At 47.0% G+C, this 15,363-nt stretch overlaps 6 protein-coding genes across 7 annotated transcripts; 3 read left to right on the top strand and 3 right to left on the bottom strand.

The window, feature by feature from the left end:
- Nucleotides 1–296: 296 nt before the first annotated feature.
- Nucleotides 297–2,368, bottom strand: SPPG_02612 (uncharacterized protein). Its single transcript, XM_016750895.1, has 5 exons — nt 1,715–2,368; nt 1,553–1,654; nt 1,241–1,494; nt 1,064–1,175; nt 297–1,006 (listed from the first exon to the last, which is right to left on the bottom strand). The coding sequence occupies exons 1-5, from the start codon at nt 2,249–2,251 to the stop codon at nt 488–490; spliced, it is 1,524 nt and encodes a 507-aa protein (XP_016610156.1). The 5' UTR covers nt 2,252–2,368; the 3' UTR covers nt 297–487.
- Nucleotides 2,369–4,471: 2,103 nt separating this feature from the next.
- Nucleotides 4,472–6,273, bottom strand: SPPG_02611 (uncharacterized protein; the record flags this gene model as incomplete). The annotated part of the gene is made up of 9 exons (XM_016750894.1): nt 4,472–4,913; nt 4,968–5,037; nt 5,100–5,139; nt 5,202–5,266; nt 5,339–5,660; nt 5,717–5,752; nt 5,827–5,846; nt 5,900–5,990; nt 6,052–6,273. 9 exons carry the CDS (start codon nt 6,271–6,273, stop codon nt 4,472–4,474), a joined length of 1,308 nt encoding a protein of 435 aa, XP_016610155.1.
- A 1,112-nt stretch (nt 6,274–7,385) lies between these two features.
- Nucleotides 7,386–10,071, top strand: SPPG_09042 (uncharacterized protein). Its single transcript, XM_016757195.1, has 8 exons — nt 7,386–7,574; nt 7,717–7,885; nt 7,943–8,109; nt 8,179–8,271; nt 8,334–8,955; nt 9,025–9,187; nt 9,260–9,638; nt 9,711–10,071. Exons 2-8 carry the CDS (start codon nt 7,798–7,800, stop codon nt 9,978–9,980), a joined length of 1,782 nt encoding a protein of 593 aa, XP_016610154.1. The 5' UTR covers nt 7,386–7,574; nt 7,717–7,797; the 3' UTR covers nt 9,981–10,071.
- A 223-nt stretch (nt 10,072–10,294) lies between these two features.
- On the top strand, nt 10,295–10,948 carry SPPG_09041 (uncharacterized protein; the record flags this gene model as incomplete). Its single annotated transcript, XM_016757194.1, has 1 exon — nt 10,295–10,948. One exon carries the CDS (start codon nt 10,295–10,297, stop codon nt 10,946–10,948), a length of 654 nt encoding a protein of 217 aa, XP_016610153.1.
- A 110-nt stretch (nt 10,949–11,058) lies between these two features.
- SPPG_02609 (uncharacterized protein) lies at nt 11,059–12,368 on the bottom strand. The gene is made up of 2 exons (XM_016750893.1): nt 11,953–12,368; nt 11,059–11,869 (listed from the first exon to the last, which is right to left on the bottom strand). The coding sequence occupies exons 1-2, from the start codon at nt 12,214–12,216 to the stop codon at nt 11,246–11,248; spliced, it is 888 nt and encodes a 295-aa protein (XP_016610152.1). The 5' UTR covers nt 12,217–12,368; the 3' UTR covers nt 11,059–11,245.
- Nucleotides 12,369–12,678: 310 nt separating this feature from the next.
- Nucleotides 12,679–15,061, top strand: SPPG_02608. Of its 2 annotated transcripts, none has more exons than XM_016750891.1 (4): nt 12,679–13,286; nt 13,458–13,915; nt 14,032–14,421; nt 14,498–15,061. In XM_016750891.1, exons 2-4 carry the CDS (start codon nt 13,517–13,519, stop codon nt 14,810–14,812), a joined length of 1,104 nt encoding a protein of 367 aa, XP_016610150.1. In that variant the 5' UTR covers nt 12,679–13,286; nt 13,458–13,516; the 3' UTR covers nt 14,813–15,061. The 2 variants fall into 2 exon arrangements, with proteins under 2 accessions (XP_016610150.1, XP_016610151.1); XM_016750892.1 differs by having other exon boundaries at nt 13,458–13,972.
- Nucleotides 15,062–15,363: the final 302 nt, after the last annotated feature.

Genomic DNA, 15,363 nt, shown 5'->3' with positions numbered 1-15,363 from the left:
GAAGCTAACCATGAGCGCCGCATTCATTCTAAACGCACACTCAATACTATAATTAGTATCTGCAAAGTGGTAAATCTTCGTATGCTGGAAGAAATGGTCGATCTACTGTTTCTGGCGGATCAGTGAACCTATTGAGGAACGCGAACAGCACCGCATAGTTGGCTACGGGACAAACGTAGTTGCAGATTCCAATTCTAATCGACAACCTCACTTACCCGGCTGTACTTCTGCTGGAAAACATGAAGCATTACAAACATCGTTGCCACAGCATCCTACCGGACATACTGCAACCAGCATGGTTTGGATTATAACTCTTGTCAAAATACATAATGGGAAGAACTAAACATAAGCCCTGTGCGGGAAATATCACTGGCCTCCCGTTAACTAAGGATTCGCACTAAACAGCACCAGTAGTGAAGTAAAAATTATCCCTCATACCCCCCTCCCCCCCTACCTTATCTGAATATAGGCGCATCCTACCAATCGACTAATCCTGCTCATCATACGTACGATCAATCGATCCAACCATCAACTTCACTAACCACATCTCTGGTGTTAGATTCACGCCTTTCTTCGCCATCTCCATCTGCTCCAGCTCAAAATAAGATGTGCAATCCACCATGCGTCCAATGTTGGGGTCATTGTCAAGAGTGGCCAAAAACCTTTGAGCCCCCTGATCTTTACCCACTTGTGCGAATTGAAATGCAGCGGCACCACCTCCGTAACGAGTAGACGTGAGGGCCTGCTTCGCCCCGGCAATTACGGTTTGGACTTTATCTCTTGGTTCACCAACCGGTTCACCATCGGTAATGGTAATCACCAATACGGGCTTTTGAAGACTGTTCGATCGGGCAGGCCCAATCACCAACGGCTGGATAACTTTGGCATCGAGCTGTGAGCCGAGAGGTGTCACCCCCATATAGCGTATGGAGCGGATGAGGGCGGTGGCTTCAGCTTCAGAACGAAGGTTGTTGCCTTGTTGCTCAGAGTTCATGAATCGGACCGTCTGCAATAAAACTTTTATTAATAGATACTAGCGAGAGGTCACCGAGATATTACTCACAATGCCGTCCTGGTCAAATAGCGATGCAATTTCTGCAACTTTGGAGACGATGAGATTGAGATCATCGATTCGTTCTCCATTCTCGGCTGCGCTCATTGATCCAGAATCGTCCCTACGATCAAGGAGAAAGTTTGGTATCTCCAAAAACATAACAAAAAGGCAAATCACGGAACTCACGAATAAATCACAATGTCATATAGCGCTAAACTCGCCAAATCATAAGCCAGTTCCGACGTTTGTAATTTCCAGTGTGCAGTCAAACTATCAAAATCCACTGTTTTCGAGATTCGGTCCGCGATCTGCTGAATAGTCTGGGGAGGGTAAAAGTTTTGAAGCTGGTTTGTATTGACAATGTAGTCTAGTTTGGCCGCAATGACAGGAAAGGAGCGTTGTGCTGCTGCCGGATGCGGTTGGGCGTGAGATATTCCCCCCTGTGATATACAAATGTTATATTTCGGTTTGTACATGTTATTCCACTTGCAATCCTACCACTCCGGATTGGCCTGGTGGACCTTGCTGAGCCTGACCGTACGGCGCACCTGGGGGTGGAGCACCATAAGCAGCTCCAGGATATCCTGAAGGTGGAGCAGACTTGTGACCGGTTCAATTTTCAAGAGGTAATTTAAGAATATTTTCGGCATTGCAGCATACCTGTGCTCCCCACGGTGCATTTCCGGGCGGACCACTTTGTCCAAAGCCCCCTGGAAACGATCCTTGTGGTGGTCCGTATGGCCCGTTTTGTGGAGGGCCTCCATAAGGACCTGGAGGACCACCATACGGGCCGGCTTGGTTCATCCCGACACCACCAAAAGGTGGAGCGGGACCGCCAGGAGGAGCTCCGTACGGTGGTTGTTGGAATGGCGGTGCCTGGCCAGTTGGTGACGCTCCATATGGCGGTTTGTTCGACGGTGGAGCACCAGACGACTGATTCGGAGGAGGACCATAAGGAGCTTGACTCGGCGGAGGTGCGCCGTACGGTTGATTCGGAGGAGCGCCGTATGGTGGTTGACCCCCATAAGGAGCTTGATTCGGCGGAGGTGCACCGTACGGTTGATTAGGAGGAGCGCCGTAGGGTGGTTGACTTCCGTAAGGTGCTTGCGTCGGTGGAGGAGCACCATAAGGTTGTCCGCCATGAGGAGCGCCGCCGAGTGGTCGAGCACCACCAGCGAGTTTGCTCGCAAGGCCCATTGTTTGAGATTGAATGCTGCAAGTAAGGTGAAAAGGTTGCGCAAGATGCGAAATGACGGGCGCGAAAGTGCTCCAACCCTGCGAAATGACACAGCCCGTGTCATTAAGGTTGCGCGCTTTGTCCCTGATCGAACGACTCAAGTGACATAGTGTGTGGGAAAATTGCCACGGAGCATTGCAGCCAGTTGAATTAACCACATTTATTGTGAACATCACGAAGATAAACAAAAAGACGGGTCCAATACAAAACATGAACGCATTGCAATTACTATCCCTTGCGGCCATCTATGAGAGGAATATTCGAATTGCCACCTGCATGACGCTCCATGACTCAATCTATCCCCTCTTTTTTCTATATAAACCCCCCCTCTTCTTTCTTCCCTCTTGTTTCTTTATCCCTCGACTCAAAGCATTTGCCCAACGCTCAAGTCTCAAGTCCATCATGAGAGTGCATATGTGGTGGTGCCGAGGACCTCGCCCTCCCGACTACAAAGACAACATAACCCCTTGCAAATGCTGCTACTACTATATTGCTACAATCGCAGGTATGCATTATCTTTGTATTTTCCCACGCGTATTCCCAGTCTAATTATTCTGGTTTACCTTAGTATCTGAAACATCCTCTGACTGAGAATTTCGGAATCATAGGGCTAGTAGGATTTCTCTTGTGGTGATGGGCTCAGTTACCCGGTTAGAACAACCGTAATGTATTGCTAGTGTAATTGGGCCTAGTCGTAGTTGGTTGGTTGTAAGGAGGGAATTGGCTTTTCCGAACCAGTTATCGCTGGTTTATTCCCTGGTGTATTGTGTTGTGACATTTGTTATTGCCAATACACTAACGATGAAAACGGGCAGAGTTTAGAGCAATGAAATAACGCAGCGCCTACTAGATGAATACTCATACTGCAAATAACGGTTGAACGGTTTTCTACAAGCAGCCAATGCAAGCATGATGATTTGCAAGTCTTGGTCACTGCCCAATGCCTGGTGAAATTACCGGGGATATCCGTGCGATATGCATTAAGATGGGTTGGTCCGACTGGCAGCAAACATGAGGCAGATATCAAAACATGCCAAGGACTACAAGTCGAGTCGAAGTGTTTACCGATCAGACGGTCCAGAAACATAGCAAAACCACAGAAGGATTGGCGTTAACCAGGTTTAATCCCGCCAAAGCAACAGCTATAAAATGGCGAGTAAAAGAAAGCAACCACAACAACTCCTAATAGAAGAAACTGCCCGGATTTTGTCAGGGGCACGCAGCAACTGGGTGGACTACCATATATTCGTCATTTAAATAAAACTAGTATCGAGTTTATCATCGGACAAGTGTTTCTGCTGTGTTCCCGTTATCGGTCTGATGCAATAGTCGATACTAGTTGTACATCAAATTCAAATGTTATGTGTCTGCTCTGTCTGATCGCTAAACACTTCGATACGAGTTGTAAATAGAGGAAAGAAACGCATGGTACTAGGCTTCGGTGTAGTTGGAAATACGTTTCTGAAAGCAAATGCGCACATGATGAGCCCAACTACCTTCTACAAATAGATGGATATCTTTTTTTCCCCAGGCAAGGTATTCAAGGGCTCCATATAATGGTAGACATACACACCACTGCACTCTCCACAACAGTCCTCGCGTAAGGATCTGGCGAAAGACAGTCAGGAGCGGAAGTAAAAGAACGAGGATCATGATCTTTACCAACTTGCAAGCAGGAACCCCTCTCTGAAGTTGCAGCTTCAGCCTTTGTTTCCACCTTGCCGATCATTAGTGTCGGTCATAGTCCGAATATCTTCGCAGTCCAAGCTATTATCTCAAGACTCCTCTCACCATGTAGACATGCAGCGACCAACATTAATTTCATACCGATCATCATAGGTTTCGGAATCTTGTTGGATTTTCCATCACTGCACAGGGTTGACCTCTGGGTCTCACCATTGTTCATGGCGGACATGACTTTGGAATCTTCCGCAAAATGACGTTGATTGGCCAGGTTAAGCATGACTGGACCATGCGCATACAGGTGGCCATGTCGGTCTGCCAGTCTTGCAAGTCAAAGGCAGTACGCCAAAGAGTTTTGACAAGTTAAATTACACATGGTCTTCATAAACTGTTACTTTCCGGCATCAAAAAGACACCTAGCATAAACATTGACCAGATCAGATGCGGGAGCGAGATCTTACGCGAATGACGCCTCGCCATTCTGCTTTAGTTTCTATTCACTCTTGCTGTTTTCTTTCATTGATAAAAACGATCGCCATATTCCTTGGGCTTACAACAGGATCCACAACTGGCTCCAAAAAAACCTTCACACCATCCAATTCCCTCCCAAAACTCCATCTGTCCATCAATATAAAGGACTCCACCACATCCGCGATGAGAGCACGCAACGTCCACAGTGCAGCAATTTGGCGTCTGGCATTTTGATGTTTTGCCAGGTATACTTGGAGGGGCGTTGAAGGCATAGGAAGCTGGAGGCGGTTGAGTGCCGTTCGGATGTACGTTTCAAAATCCGTAAATGCGGATTGCGGGAGAGATCTGAGAGATGTTATCGTAGGGTAGTTGTTGGATACGAGGATGTCTTGGAGGAGAGCGCGATAGTAGAGGTTGTTAAAAGACATCTTGGTAGTACTTGTTGTTGTCCACCGGCTGGGTGCTTGGCTAGGGTGTCTTTAATATATAATATTGATACGCAGAAGCTAGAAGTAGACGTACCAAGCCACCATCAAAAGATTGGCCGAGAGGGTCCAGTTACGGGACTTGTAGTGTTGGCTCATTGGAAACCCTAGTGATGCAAGAAATATCAGGTACAGAACAAGAACGTTGGGAACAAAAACTGACTGTGACCTTTTTCCGTAAGTTTGTTATAACAGCATCCGACATTCACCTTGATAGCACAGTAAGATCTAGTGCCTATGCACAGAAAGGGACGCAGTGATAAGTGCTTACCAGGACACTCGCACGGCTGGTGAGGAACCCTCGTATTGTTGTTGAGGCGAGATCTCCGCATGTATCTAGGGGCCGACCACCAAGAGTCAACGACCAGCCAACTTGAGCAATTGTGTTTCAATAGAGTTCAAACTTACGCAACCCACATATGCCCCACCGTCCTTCCCCAAAGCAATTGGTGCCCACTCCCATGAACCTCTCCAAATCCTCTTCTTCCTGTACACTCCTCTCCAGGAACACCAAACGGCCTTGACCATCTCCAATCCTCTTTTTGATATTTTCTGCACGACGGCGTCCTCCTGCTATTTGTGACGACGACCCATCAATGGCGAGCACATTTAGGTTGTATTGGTAGGCGAGGACGGATGAGAGATAGCCTTGCCCAGCACCAAGGTCGAGAATATGCGATATATGCTGAGTTTGCGACAGCGTTCTGATGATGGAGGCTAGCGGACCTGTCTAGCAGGTGGGGGTGCTTGAGTACCATAATCTGGGCTGGTAATAGGCAGGCATACCTCTTTAACTTTCTTTGTGTTCATTCCAACTGCAATCTGAAAAGTCTCAGATACGTGAGCAAAGGAATTCGACTTTGCTCCGCTGATCTATATCGCATATGAGCCCTCACCCTTGGAGATATGTCTGCAACTGGAAACTGTCATTTAAACCGGACCGGAAACAATGAGCAGCCATCAACTTACATTCAACATCTTCAAAATTCCTTGCATCCCGCTTCATTCCCAATCTACTGGCCTCCAGCACAAACTGTTTCAAGCTCTCTGGCCACTCATCCTGTACACATTCAATACGTCAATTACGATCCAAACCACCGACCCGATAATACTCACTTCACCTTGATAAAACCTTCACTAGCAACCCGGCATAATGTATCATCGTTCTCCCATTCCAATATCTTCCATTGCGGAGGTATTGGTCCCGTGTTCCAGTAGTCGGTGGTTATGAAGGCGATGGCATAAAACTCGGATAACCACTTGTGGGTCTGGATAAAGGTGTGCAAGGTTTCAATGTAACTATTGGGACAGATGAAGGGGAATGGGAGGAAGGGGTGGGACATGTAAACTCTGGTCCCTTCAAAGGCTTTAAAAACATGGGATGGAAAAGCAGACTTTTGAGAGGTTTTGGGACGGAAATTGTTTTCTGGAGATGCGCGTCTCCAAGGACTGACGAGGCCTCAAGGATTCAAGCATTTGCCAGTTGGACTGATTCTATGGATTGGGATATTCCTTTTTGACACAACATAAAGCGCTGCAATTGAAAAAACACACCTTGCCCAGATATAGTCAAGAATTGGCGACACTTTGAGACATGCTATTGGCGTATGTGGAGTCTTGTATGGACCATCAACTAGCCGACTCTTGCTGGAAGTTGAATGGTTTTTGATCTTGTCAACACACTAGCACTTTCGGGTCCCATTTTTATTCTAGAACATGGTTCATGTCCAACAGATGCCCTCCAAAAACCGCCTTGGTTCGGCTAATGTAGATTCCTTGTAAAGTATGTGCGGCCCCAATGTGACATATCACATTCCGCAGAACGCATCTGAGACATTATCGAGTCTGCTACAACGCTGAGCGCATGTCGCCAAATTAAAATCCTCTCTTGCGTATTCCCGGTATGCTAGGGGCCAAAGGGCCAAGTTCGAGCCTTCATTATTGAATCAATATTGGGTGGATCGTTCAGGCAAACACCAACAAGAACGAATGAATCCTTGTGTATCTCCCCGAGGATGAGGAACATATCACTTCCCTACAGCTTGTACTGGACCTTGTGTCCTGATGCACCACCTTTGATTTATCAGATGAATAATGCATGGCATATGCAAAAGTACTTGGAACCATCTGTCCACTATAGTCAGATCCTTGACTCGGCGAATCGGATGTCTATCTAGTTGGCGAACACTCGCCCTTCATGTCTGAATCTCTATGGCTCCCCGCTCAAACTTGGCTCAGTGGCTGGAACATTATCCACGGATCTATTAATAGATCTCTCAAAGTGTCGGCAGCGTCACCATCTATAGTAAGTAGCCGACCAACAGAAATATCCACCAACAACTTAAGGTACCTCCAACAACAATCCCAATTGGAAAGACGTTTTGATTATCATTCAAAAACAAAAAACTCAAAAAAACCATAATCAAATTGCGCACAAGGGAAACATCCAAGGAAAAATCACTTGTAAGGTCGGGGATTTCTTTTTGGGCTGTTGAGATCTATAGTTATCCCATTTTTGAGGGTCTGACTTTCGTAAGACACTGGCGGGCCCAGTGTGAGGTTTTTTTCTGAAGCTTTTTGGGGTTGGGGCTTTTCAGCTGTTTTTGGGGTACGGATTGGTTCTCTTGTGTGTGTGCTTTGACAGGTTAGTCTGGCAGTTTTCGTTTTGTCTTGAGTGTGTTTGTTTTGAGGGTGTGTTGTTCAATGGGCTGTCAAATTGCCATGGAGGGGGGGGGGACGATTGGGTTTTATAGCAATACTTTATCCTGATAAAGTGAGGTTTTTAGGGCTGCTTCTTTCCTCCCTTTTTTTTTCAAGTCAAATATCTGTGCTTCCTTCTTCAATCCCTTTACTACCATCTCCAAAAAATGCCCTACTCGACAACTGGATTGATTCATCACGCGAGCAGCACTTCTCCCGCGGACCTATTGGCCAACGCTCGAGAGTTTATAAAAGGTCTCGTTTATCGTTCTTTAAACGTTGGCCAGCGTATTAACCATTGCGTCTATGTAGATAAGCTATACTTTACTTGGCTCTCTCAGCATCCCGCACAATACCCGTCCGTTCATTTCTTCACAATCGATCATGTACTTGTTTACATCAACTTTTACTCGGACTTTGGACCATCAAATTTGGCTCATGTCGTAAGGTTCTGTGACTTGATTGTTGAAAAGATGAAGGTTTGTAAGCGGTACCTTTTTTTTGTTTATGGGAGTTGAAAATGCTGAGTTGGCCTTTTGTCTGGGTAGAATCCGAGAACTGCCGACAAGAAGCTGGTGCTCTATTCCTCCCATGATAGTGATAAGAGGGCGAATGCAGCCTTCTTGATCTGTGCATACATGGTATGGAACGGCGTGTTCAAAAGTGTAATGGCGGATCACAACCATAATACTTGCAAACCCAGTTAATCGTCCATCGCCAAACCCCTGAAGAAGCCTTTCGTCCTCTTCTCGGCATCCAACCGCCCTTTCTGCCGTACCGTGACGCTGGGTACGGTGCGGCGACATATCATATCACAATCCCCGACTGTCTCCGTGGTCTTCACAAGGGCCTCACCCTTGGTCTCCTAGATTTGGATTCGGTAGATGTAGAGGAATATGAGTTTTACGAAAAAGTGGAGAATGGTGATTTTAATTGGATTACCAACAAGTTTATCGCACTTGCTTCGCCCAAGGATGATCCAGCTCCACGTACGTCCAGTGGATTCCAGCAACATCATGCAGCACTTCGGACTGGAACTGGGTGGGCTAGCGGGTTTGCGGGGCTGTTGGCGAGGAATAATGCAGTTGCTCCGCAGCGAGCAGCAAAACCCAGTAAATTCCATCCAGCCTATCGAATCGATGATTTGATAAAATACTTGAAAGAGCGGGGAGTGACGACAATTATTCGGTTGAATAATCGGACGTATGATCGTACCAAGTTTGTGCAGGCAGGGATCGAGCATGTTGAGCTGTATTTTCCGGATGGGACAACACCGCCAGATGGTGTTTTGATGAGATTTTTGGAGATTTGCGAGAATCGACCTGGTATTTTATCGACTCTGTCCACACTGCTGGCTGTTTTCGTGCGCCTAATATATTTCATGTATTTAACAGGATCGATAGCAGTACATTGCAAAGCCGGTCTTGGGCGAACAGGGACTCTCATTGCAGCGTATTTGATGAAGCACTACAAATTCACGGCGTCGGAAGTGATCTCGTTCCTGAGGATTGTGAGACCAGGGAGTGTTGTTGGGCCGCAGCAGAATTACTTACAGAGGTAGGATTGAAATTCCTTTTTATTTTGCTTGCGGGATGCATTGGTAATAAACAATTTTCTCAATCAACACAGCATGCAAGCCAAACTCTGGAAGCTCCATCCATCCGGAACACTTCCTCCACAAATCTCCCTCCTCAAACCCCCGACATATCCTTCCCTCCGACGGTGGCCAAAGCCATCGATCGAGCCTCCATCTAATACAGTTACAGATCAAGTGGAGGACGACGTTCAAGAGGAACTCGAAACAGAGGCTGTAAGACTGGATGAAGAACGAGGAGAGATTGAAAAGGCCTTAAGAGAAGCTGGCAGGATGCGTGGAACAGCAGGCGAGAAGTTGGAGGAAATGGCCATTCCATTGCAGCCGAGAAAGCATATTGGAAGGGAAGATGAGAAGGACAGGGAGAAGGAAGTGCGATCTCAAGTTCAAGCAGCGAGGGAATTGGCATTAAAGGTTTTTATCTGACTTTTGCCGTTGATGCATTAGCTCAGGCTTTGTCTTACTTTTTCACGTCATGATCAATAGCAAACAGAGAACCAACGACGTACTTCTCCAACGCACGTCTCCCAAACAAAACCTCTGTACAATTACACAACCACTACCACCACTCCAATATCCGCAGTAACCGCATCGTCGCGCACTCACACACCTCGCTCCATACCAGAAAAGGAACGTGAAAAGGACTCTCGATCCGCAAAATCCCCGCCAGTAAAGGATTTTGTTGTCGTAGGAAGGAGCCAGACGCCCGTAAGAGGGGTTAGAAATAATGGATGGGAGAAGGAGGGTGGGAGGTAGTGCTTGTGTGTATTTTATCGGTGTGAGAATTCTTGTTGTAGGTGCTATTTAATAGGCGAGCATGGGGGACTTTCACACTCTTGTTTTACGCACATTGCTCTCCGCTATGCCCTCGTCCGGAAGCTTGGTGTCAAGCCCCCGTTTGCAAATGGCGAGTTAGAATAGGCTTTTATTATGCTCTAGCGATCTCATTCGCCTGGGTGGCTTTAGCTGACATGTCCAGAGCTTCAAAAGTTTTTGGAAATACGTTAAGTCCCGTTTACTCTCCGCCTCTCTTCATCGCAATCACACAACACAAGGACGGTTTTATCCAAATGACAGGTCCTCCTTTTGCAGAGCCGCAGTCCACGGTCCAAGCACTCGACGAAGATGCTGTCATTTGCGTTCAAGAAGGTGACAGTGCAACCAACAAAGTGAGCCAAGATATCATTGACTTGTCCGGACCCAGTACGGCGACTCTAGTTCGGAAAAGAAAGGCTCTTCCACAAGTTATCCAGCCGCAAAAAGGTCGCCGTCAGAATCTGCCTCTGACCAAATCAAAATCGCCACCAACTAATCGCCATCCCATAGCACTGGATACCTCTTCGGATGATGAAGACGGATCACTGTACACGTCCGACGATCTCGACGCCAAAGACAGAAAACACAAAGATGCACCTCTCAAAAAAGAAAAGCTGTCAGAGAAACAAGGTACTGCAAGTTCTGCAAAACAACCCGTAAAACAACCGAGCGATCCTACACATTGGACACCCGAAATGGAGCGCTGGCTATGCGATGGGTATCTCGAATATCAAAATGATCCAAAGCACATCCACGCCAAAGTGGCCAGATATATCATGAACCGTATGCCAAAACTCGGTGGGACGAGGGTTGCCCAAAAAGCACAGACCCAGAAAATGCAAAAAAAGTATCCCGAGTTGGCGGAGGTGATGAAAAAACTCAAGAGCATGGAAGGGAAGCTTTTGTAAAGGAGATGGAGAGTAGTGCTAGGGAAGGGCATGGTGTACGTTCTTGTTTTTTTTTGCTAGAATCTGTAAAATGCTGGAAAAAAGTTGCAGTGTTACCAAGTGTATATCGCTTTTCCTCATTTATGCATACTCTTCAAGTCTGGAAAGCCAACATTATAAAACTCAACAGCCTACTGCGACATTCATCTATTTTTTGTTATTTTTTTCCAAGAGATTATCATATCATAGAAACCAACCATCTAACAAAACGATTCTATTCATCACACATTCAGATCATAAACTGTTTATTCCAGGTTTTCACAACGCAACGGCCACGCCAAGGGCAGCGGCAGCAATCAATACGCCGTTAGCTCCCAATCCGCTCGCACCGCTCGTCACGTTGGATCCTGGTGTTTTGGGAGTTTCGGTTGCGGTGGCAGTTTTGGTGCTGGAGGAGGATGCACCGGCAGAGGAGGATGGGATACCAGTGGACACAGGAACGGAGCCAGTGGCGGTGCCGGTGGCGGTTGAAGGAAGGGACGATGTGGCAGTTCCAGTGGCGGACACTGTGGATGCCGTCGAGGATGGTAATGTGCCATTGCACGCGCGGGTCAAGAGTAAATTGCTCAACTGCATCTTTGTACCAACGGGCTTGACACCGACAATAGTCCAATCCTTCAAATGTACCATGTCAAAAGGCTGACCAGCCAAGTTGGTTGCGAAATCGCTAAAGGGGACGGTAACGGTTTGTTTTTGGCCGTTGGGAGTGATGTACTTTGTGAGGGGAACGTAGACCGAGTCCGAGTTGGCTCCCGCGCGGTCTACACAGTCGGGGGTCTTTTGCGTGAGGGTCATGGTAAAGTCAGATCCAGCGGGGGCGACTAAATCAAAGACAATTGCTTGGTATTTGGGAGTAACGAGGTCAAAGCACGAATCACGATCCTGATTATAAACAAATAGCCCGATATGAATCAAAACCCATGTAAAAAGCAAAAGAAAACGCGCTTCCCCCCACCAATACTCACAAACTTTGCAAACCAAAAGTTTTCAGTAGCGCCGGCAGTCAGCTCAACATGCTTGGCGGTGGTGTCGATGGTGTAGGTGAGGGAAGCACCATCACTCTTGCCATAGTCACCGCCGAGAAGATTAAAGTCCCGCACGACGGTCTCGCCAGGTAAACTCCCCGTACGGATGGCAGTAAAGTCGTCAACGAGGACAGAGCACGACTGGGCACGAGCAGAGGACGCACCCAAGAGGAGAGCAAACGTGGCCAAAGAGACTTTGAGCATGTTCTTTGTTTTTGAGCTGTGTATCGAATGGAAAACTAAAAAGTCGTTATTTCAGTCTGGGAGGGAAACTTAGGACCGCCCTTTTTATCCTTCCATCCCCAGCATGAGTAAGTGTTCTTTTTTTTCTAGCTCTTTTGTCACATCCCAAAAGCTAAAAACCATCATTGGAAAGGGTCCGCGAGACCTGCCGCGCTTGTAACTTTATTTCTATAAATAGCATAAATAGGGTGTCACAGTCACCGTAACTCTATTTATGGATAAATTGTAAAAGTACTCAAGAGGGTTTATTTAGAACATTTAGGCTTTTTAACATCTGGAAGGCACACAAGCGGAACCAGTTGAATGACGGCTGGAAGTGTTCATTTCCACGGTCTACGTGTGCATGACGCCCCCATCGTATTGCGCTTGTGCTTTGAATAGAACGCATGTGCAAACACGAGTTGATACGCTCCATTCTGGACAGCAAGATGCCAAGCGATGAAAAGCACACACGGAAGACCTTTCTCTTTCTGCAGATTGTTTGATTTGTATCGTTACTTTTGGAGCATCCAACGTGGATGTGGTCATGTATCCAAAGTTTTGTTGCTTTGGGCTTTTTGCTCAGCTTTTTTGGCTGCTTTGGGCTGCCTTGGGTTTCCACCCGCGCGTGTTGGAAATGAAGCGAATCCCGAAATGAAGTAGCAGTGGCACAGTGATTGTGCCTGACAGAATCACCATGGTAACTCCCCCCAACGGCCATCTTCCCCCCTCCTTCAAGGCATTTCAAGGAGAAAAGGAGATTGACGGCGGCTAGACGACGACGAAAGGCTTTTTTTTTTTCGTAGCGTTTTTGGCTGGTGGGTTGTGAGTTGGATGTAAAGCTCTTTTTTTTTGTGTCGATTTCAGACTGTTGGGGGTGTTCTTAAGCGGGGCATTGGAAAGGTCATCGAATACAAACGAAGAAACGGAAACTGGAAAAACGGCTTTTAGCAAACAGTTCCTGCTGCTCAAAAGGCTTTTCATTATCGATTCTACACCACATTGCGTATTCTTTTTCGCTCGTTCTGTTTGTAAAAGACTTGTTTCAAAAGGTATAGAACATTAATGATGTCATTGGCAAAAGTGCGATGGGTTTCAAATGTCTTTCTTTTGGCCCTGCGCTCGTCGTCGTCGTCGTCGTTGATTTTCCTTGTCCGCTGCCAGTTTTTTTTGTTTGTTTTTGTGCATACTTGCCGTGAATTCATGCGTCTGCTGTTTGACAGGCACACAAGTTTATATATTCCCCCCTGCTTTGGATTGAACGAAAATCGAAAAAAAACAAATGTCACCTCTCTCTGCTGCGCGATTTGTTTACCTGTTGCTCGTCATTGCACTTGTTACATTATACCCGCCCTTTGTTGCTGGCGACAGACGGCGTTCTTTGGAACTGACGCGACGGGCATTTGAGAATCATGAAAAGGCGCTTGGACTAGTACCGCGACAGGGAACGAGGAGCGGGGGCGGATCCACCGCTCCGACCAACAATCCTCCTCCTTCAAGCGATCCGAAGCCGTCCCCCACTCAGGCTGGTGGTGGAAGCACGCCGGTACCGCCCTCTCCGGCGCCTTCTTCTGACAGGCCGTCACCACAATCCCCTTCGGACAGGCCTACGGGACCAAGTCCGTCACCGACCAATCCTCCACATTCCCAAGCGACTCCCTCTCGTGCACCAGATCCATCGGTAAGTACTCCCCCACGGACTGTTGTAGTTACTTCAGTTACTCGTATCGTGCAACAGGTGGGTGCATAGATGACCCACCAGTAGATGTCACCGGTTTAACTCTGGTTTTGGAATAGGACCCGACACCAAATCCTCAACCGCAACCGCAACCGCAGCCGCAGCCCCAACCTCAACCTCAACCTCAGCCCCAACCCCAACCCCAACCTCAACCGCAGCCGCAGCCGCAGCCTGGACCTTCCCAGCCATCACAATCTCAACCGTCCCAGGTTGTTGGAGCTAATGACCCGCCGCGAATTGTAACAGAGACAAGGCACATTACAGCGTCCAATAGCAGAACGGCGCTCCAGCCAAGTCCAACCTCAGCAACGGCACCAAATTCATCACTAGAAGATTCGCCGAAAACAAGCTCACTAAAAGGCACTGCTATAACAGGCATCGTGGTCGCCAGTGTGTGTGTCGTCGGTGCCGCGTTAGCCATTTATGCTTTCAGAAAGTGGAAACTTAAAGTTGGTTGCTCTGAGTTTGGCGAAAACCAATCTTTTACTGTACAAGAGACTGACTTTTCTTTATTATTTTAAACAGCCCTCCAGCAATTTTCGTCAGCGCATGTCTGCAAGCTTCAGCTCTCCTTCCACAACAGCAGACCGCCTTGTCCATGAACCATCCATCCACAGCGAGCTTTCGGTCAACCGACCGACTCCAACACCCATTCCGTCGACGACACCCTCCCCGGTGCCAATGGCGATGACTGGCAATATAGCACAAGCTCCTGCCTATTATGACTATGGCGGTTATCAATATGGTGTTGGGTATGGAACATCGAATAGCGGGTGGAGTGACACTGGAAGCGGGCATGGGCATGGACATGGGCAAGGAGGGTCATTTGGTAGAAGGTGATGATATGGACATGAACCTATGTGAATTCTGGAACAGACAAAAAACATTTGTCGATTGGGGGCGTATTCCTGTTGCGGCGTTTAGATGTGATGACGGCGACAAGTTTTTATAGAACCTTGCGGGTTTGCTAGACGACGGCGTAATCGTACGCTGTGCGTGTGATATCGAGTCTAGGTCATGTACGTAGTCCAGTTGCTTGTAATTAAAAGAAGAGTTGCATAATATACCAAAAAGTTTAACACGTTCACATCTCTGTATGCATCATCCATTTGTTTTTTGAATGTTTAGAGTGACTAGATTGCATATCCTTTGGATGAGACATCTGTATACTCATAACAAAGAAAGAACAGATACTCGGCTTCGCCAGTTCGATATTTTTTTGTTGATTTTTTATTTCGTTTTCGCAACAGAATTTATACATAAAGGATTTTTATACAAAAAAAAACCTTGCATTCGTTTTTCTACAGCATTTCATATGTGATGACACGCCCGCTATAAACAAACCCCTCCCTATTTCTTTCCAGTTTTTTTTTCGTTCGTTATACTCTACA

The sequence above is a fragment of the Spizellomyces punctatus genome (assembly GCF_000182565.1).
Source record: "Spizellomyces punctatus DAOM BR117 chromosome Unknown supercont1.4, whole genome shotgun sequence".
NCBI lineage: Eukaryota > Fungi > Chytridiomycota > Chytridiomycetes > Spizellomycetales > Spizellomycetaceae > Spizellomyces > Spizellomyces punctatus.
This window is presented reverse-complemented; position numbering and strand designations above follow the sequence as displayed.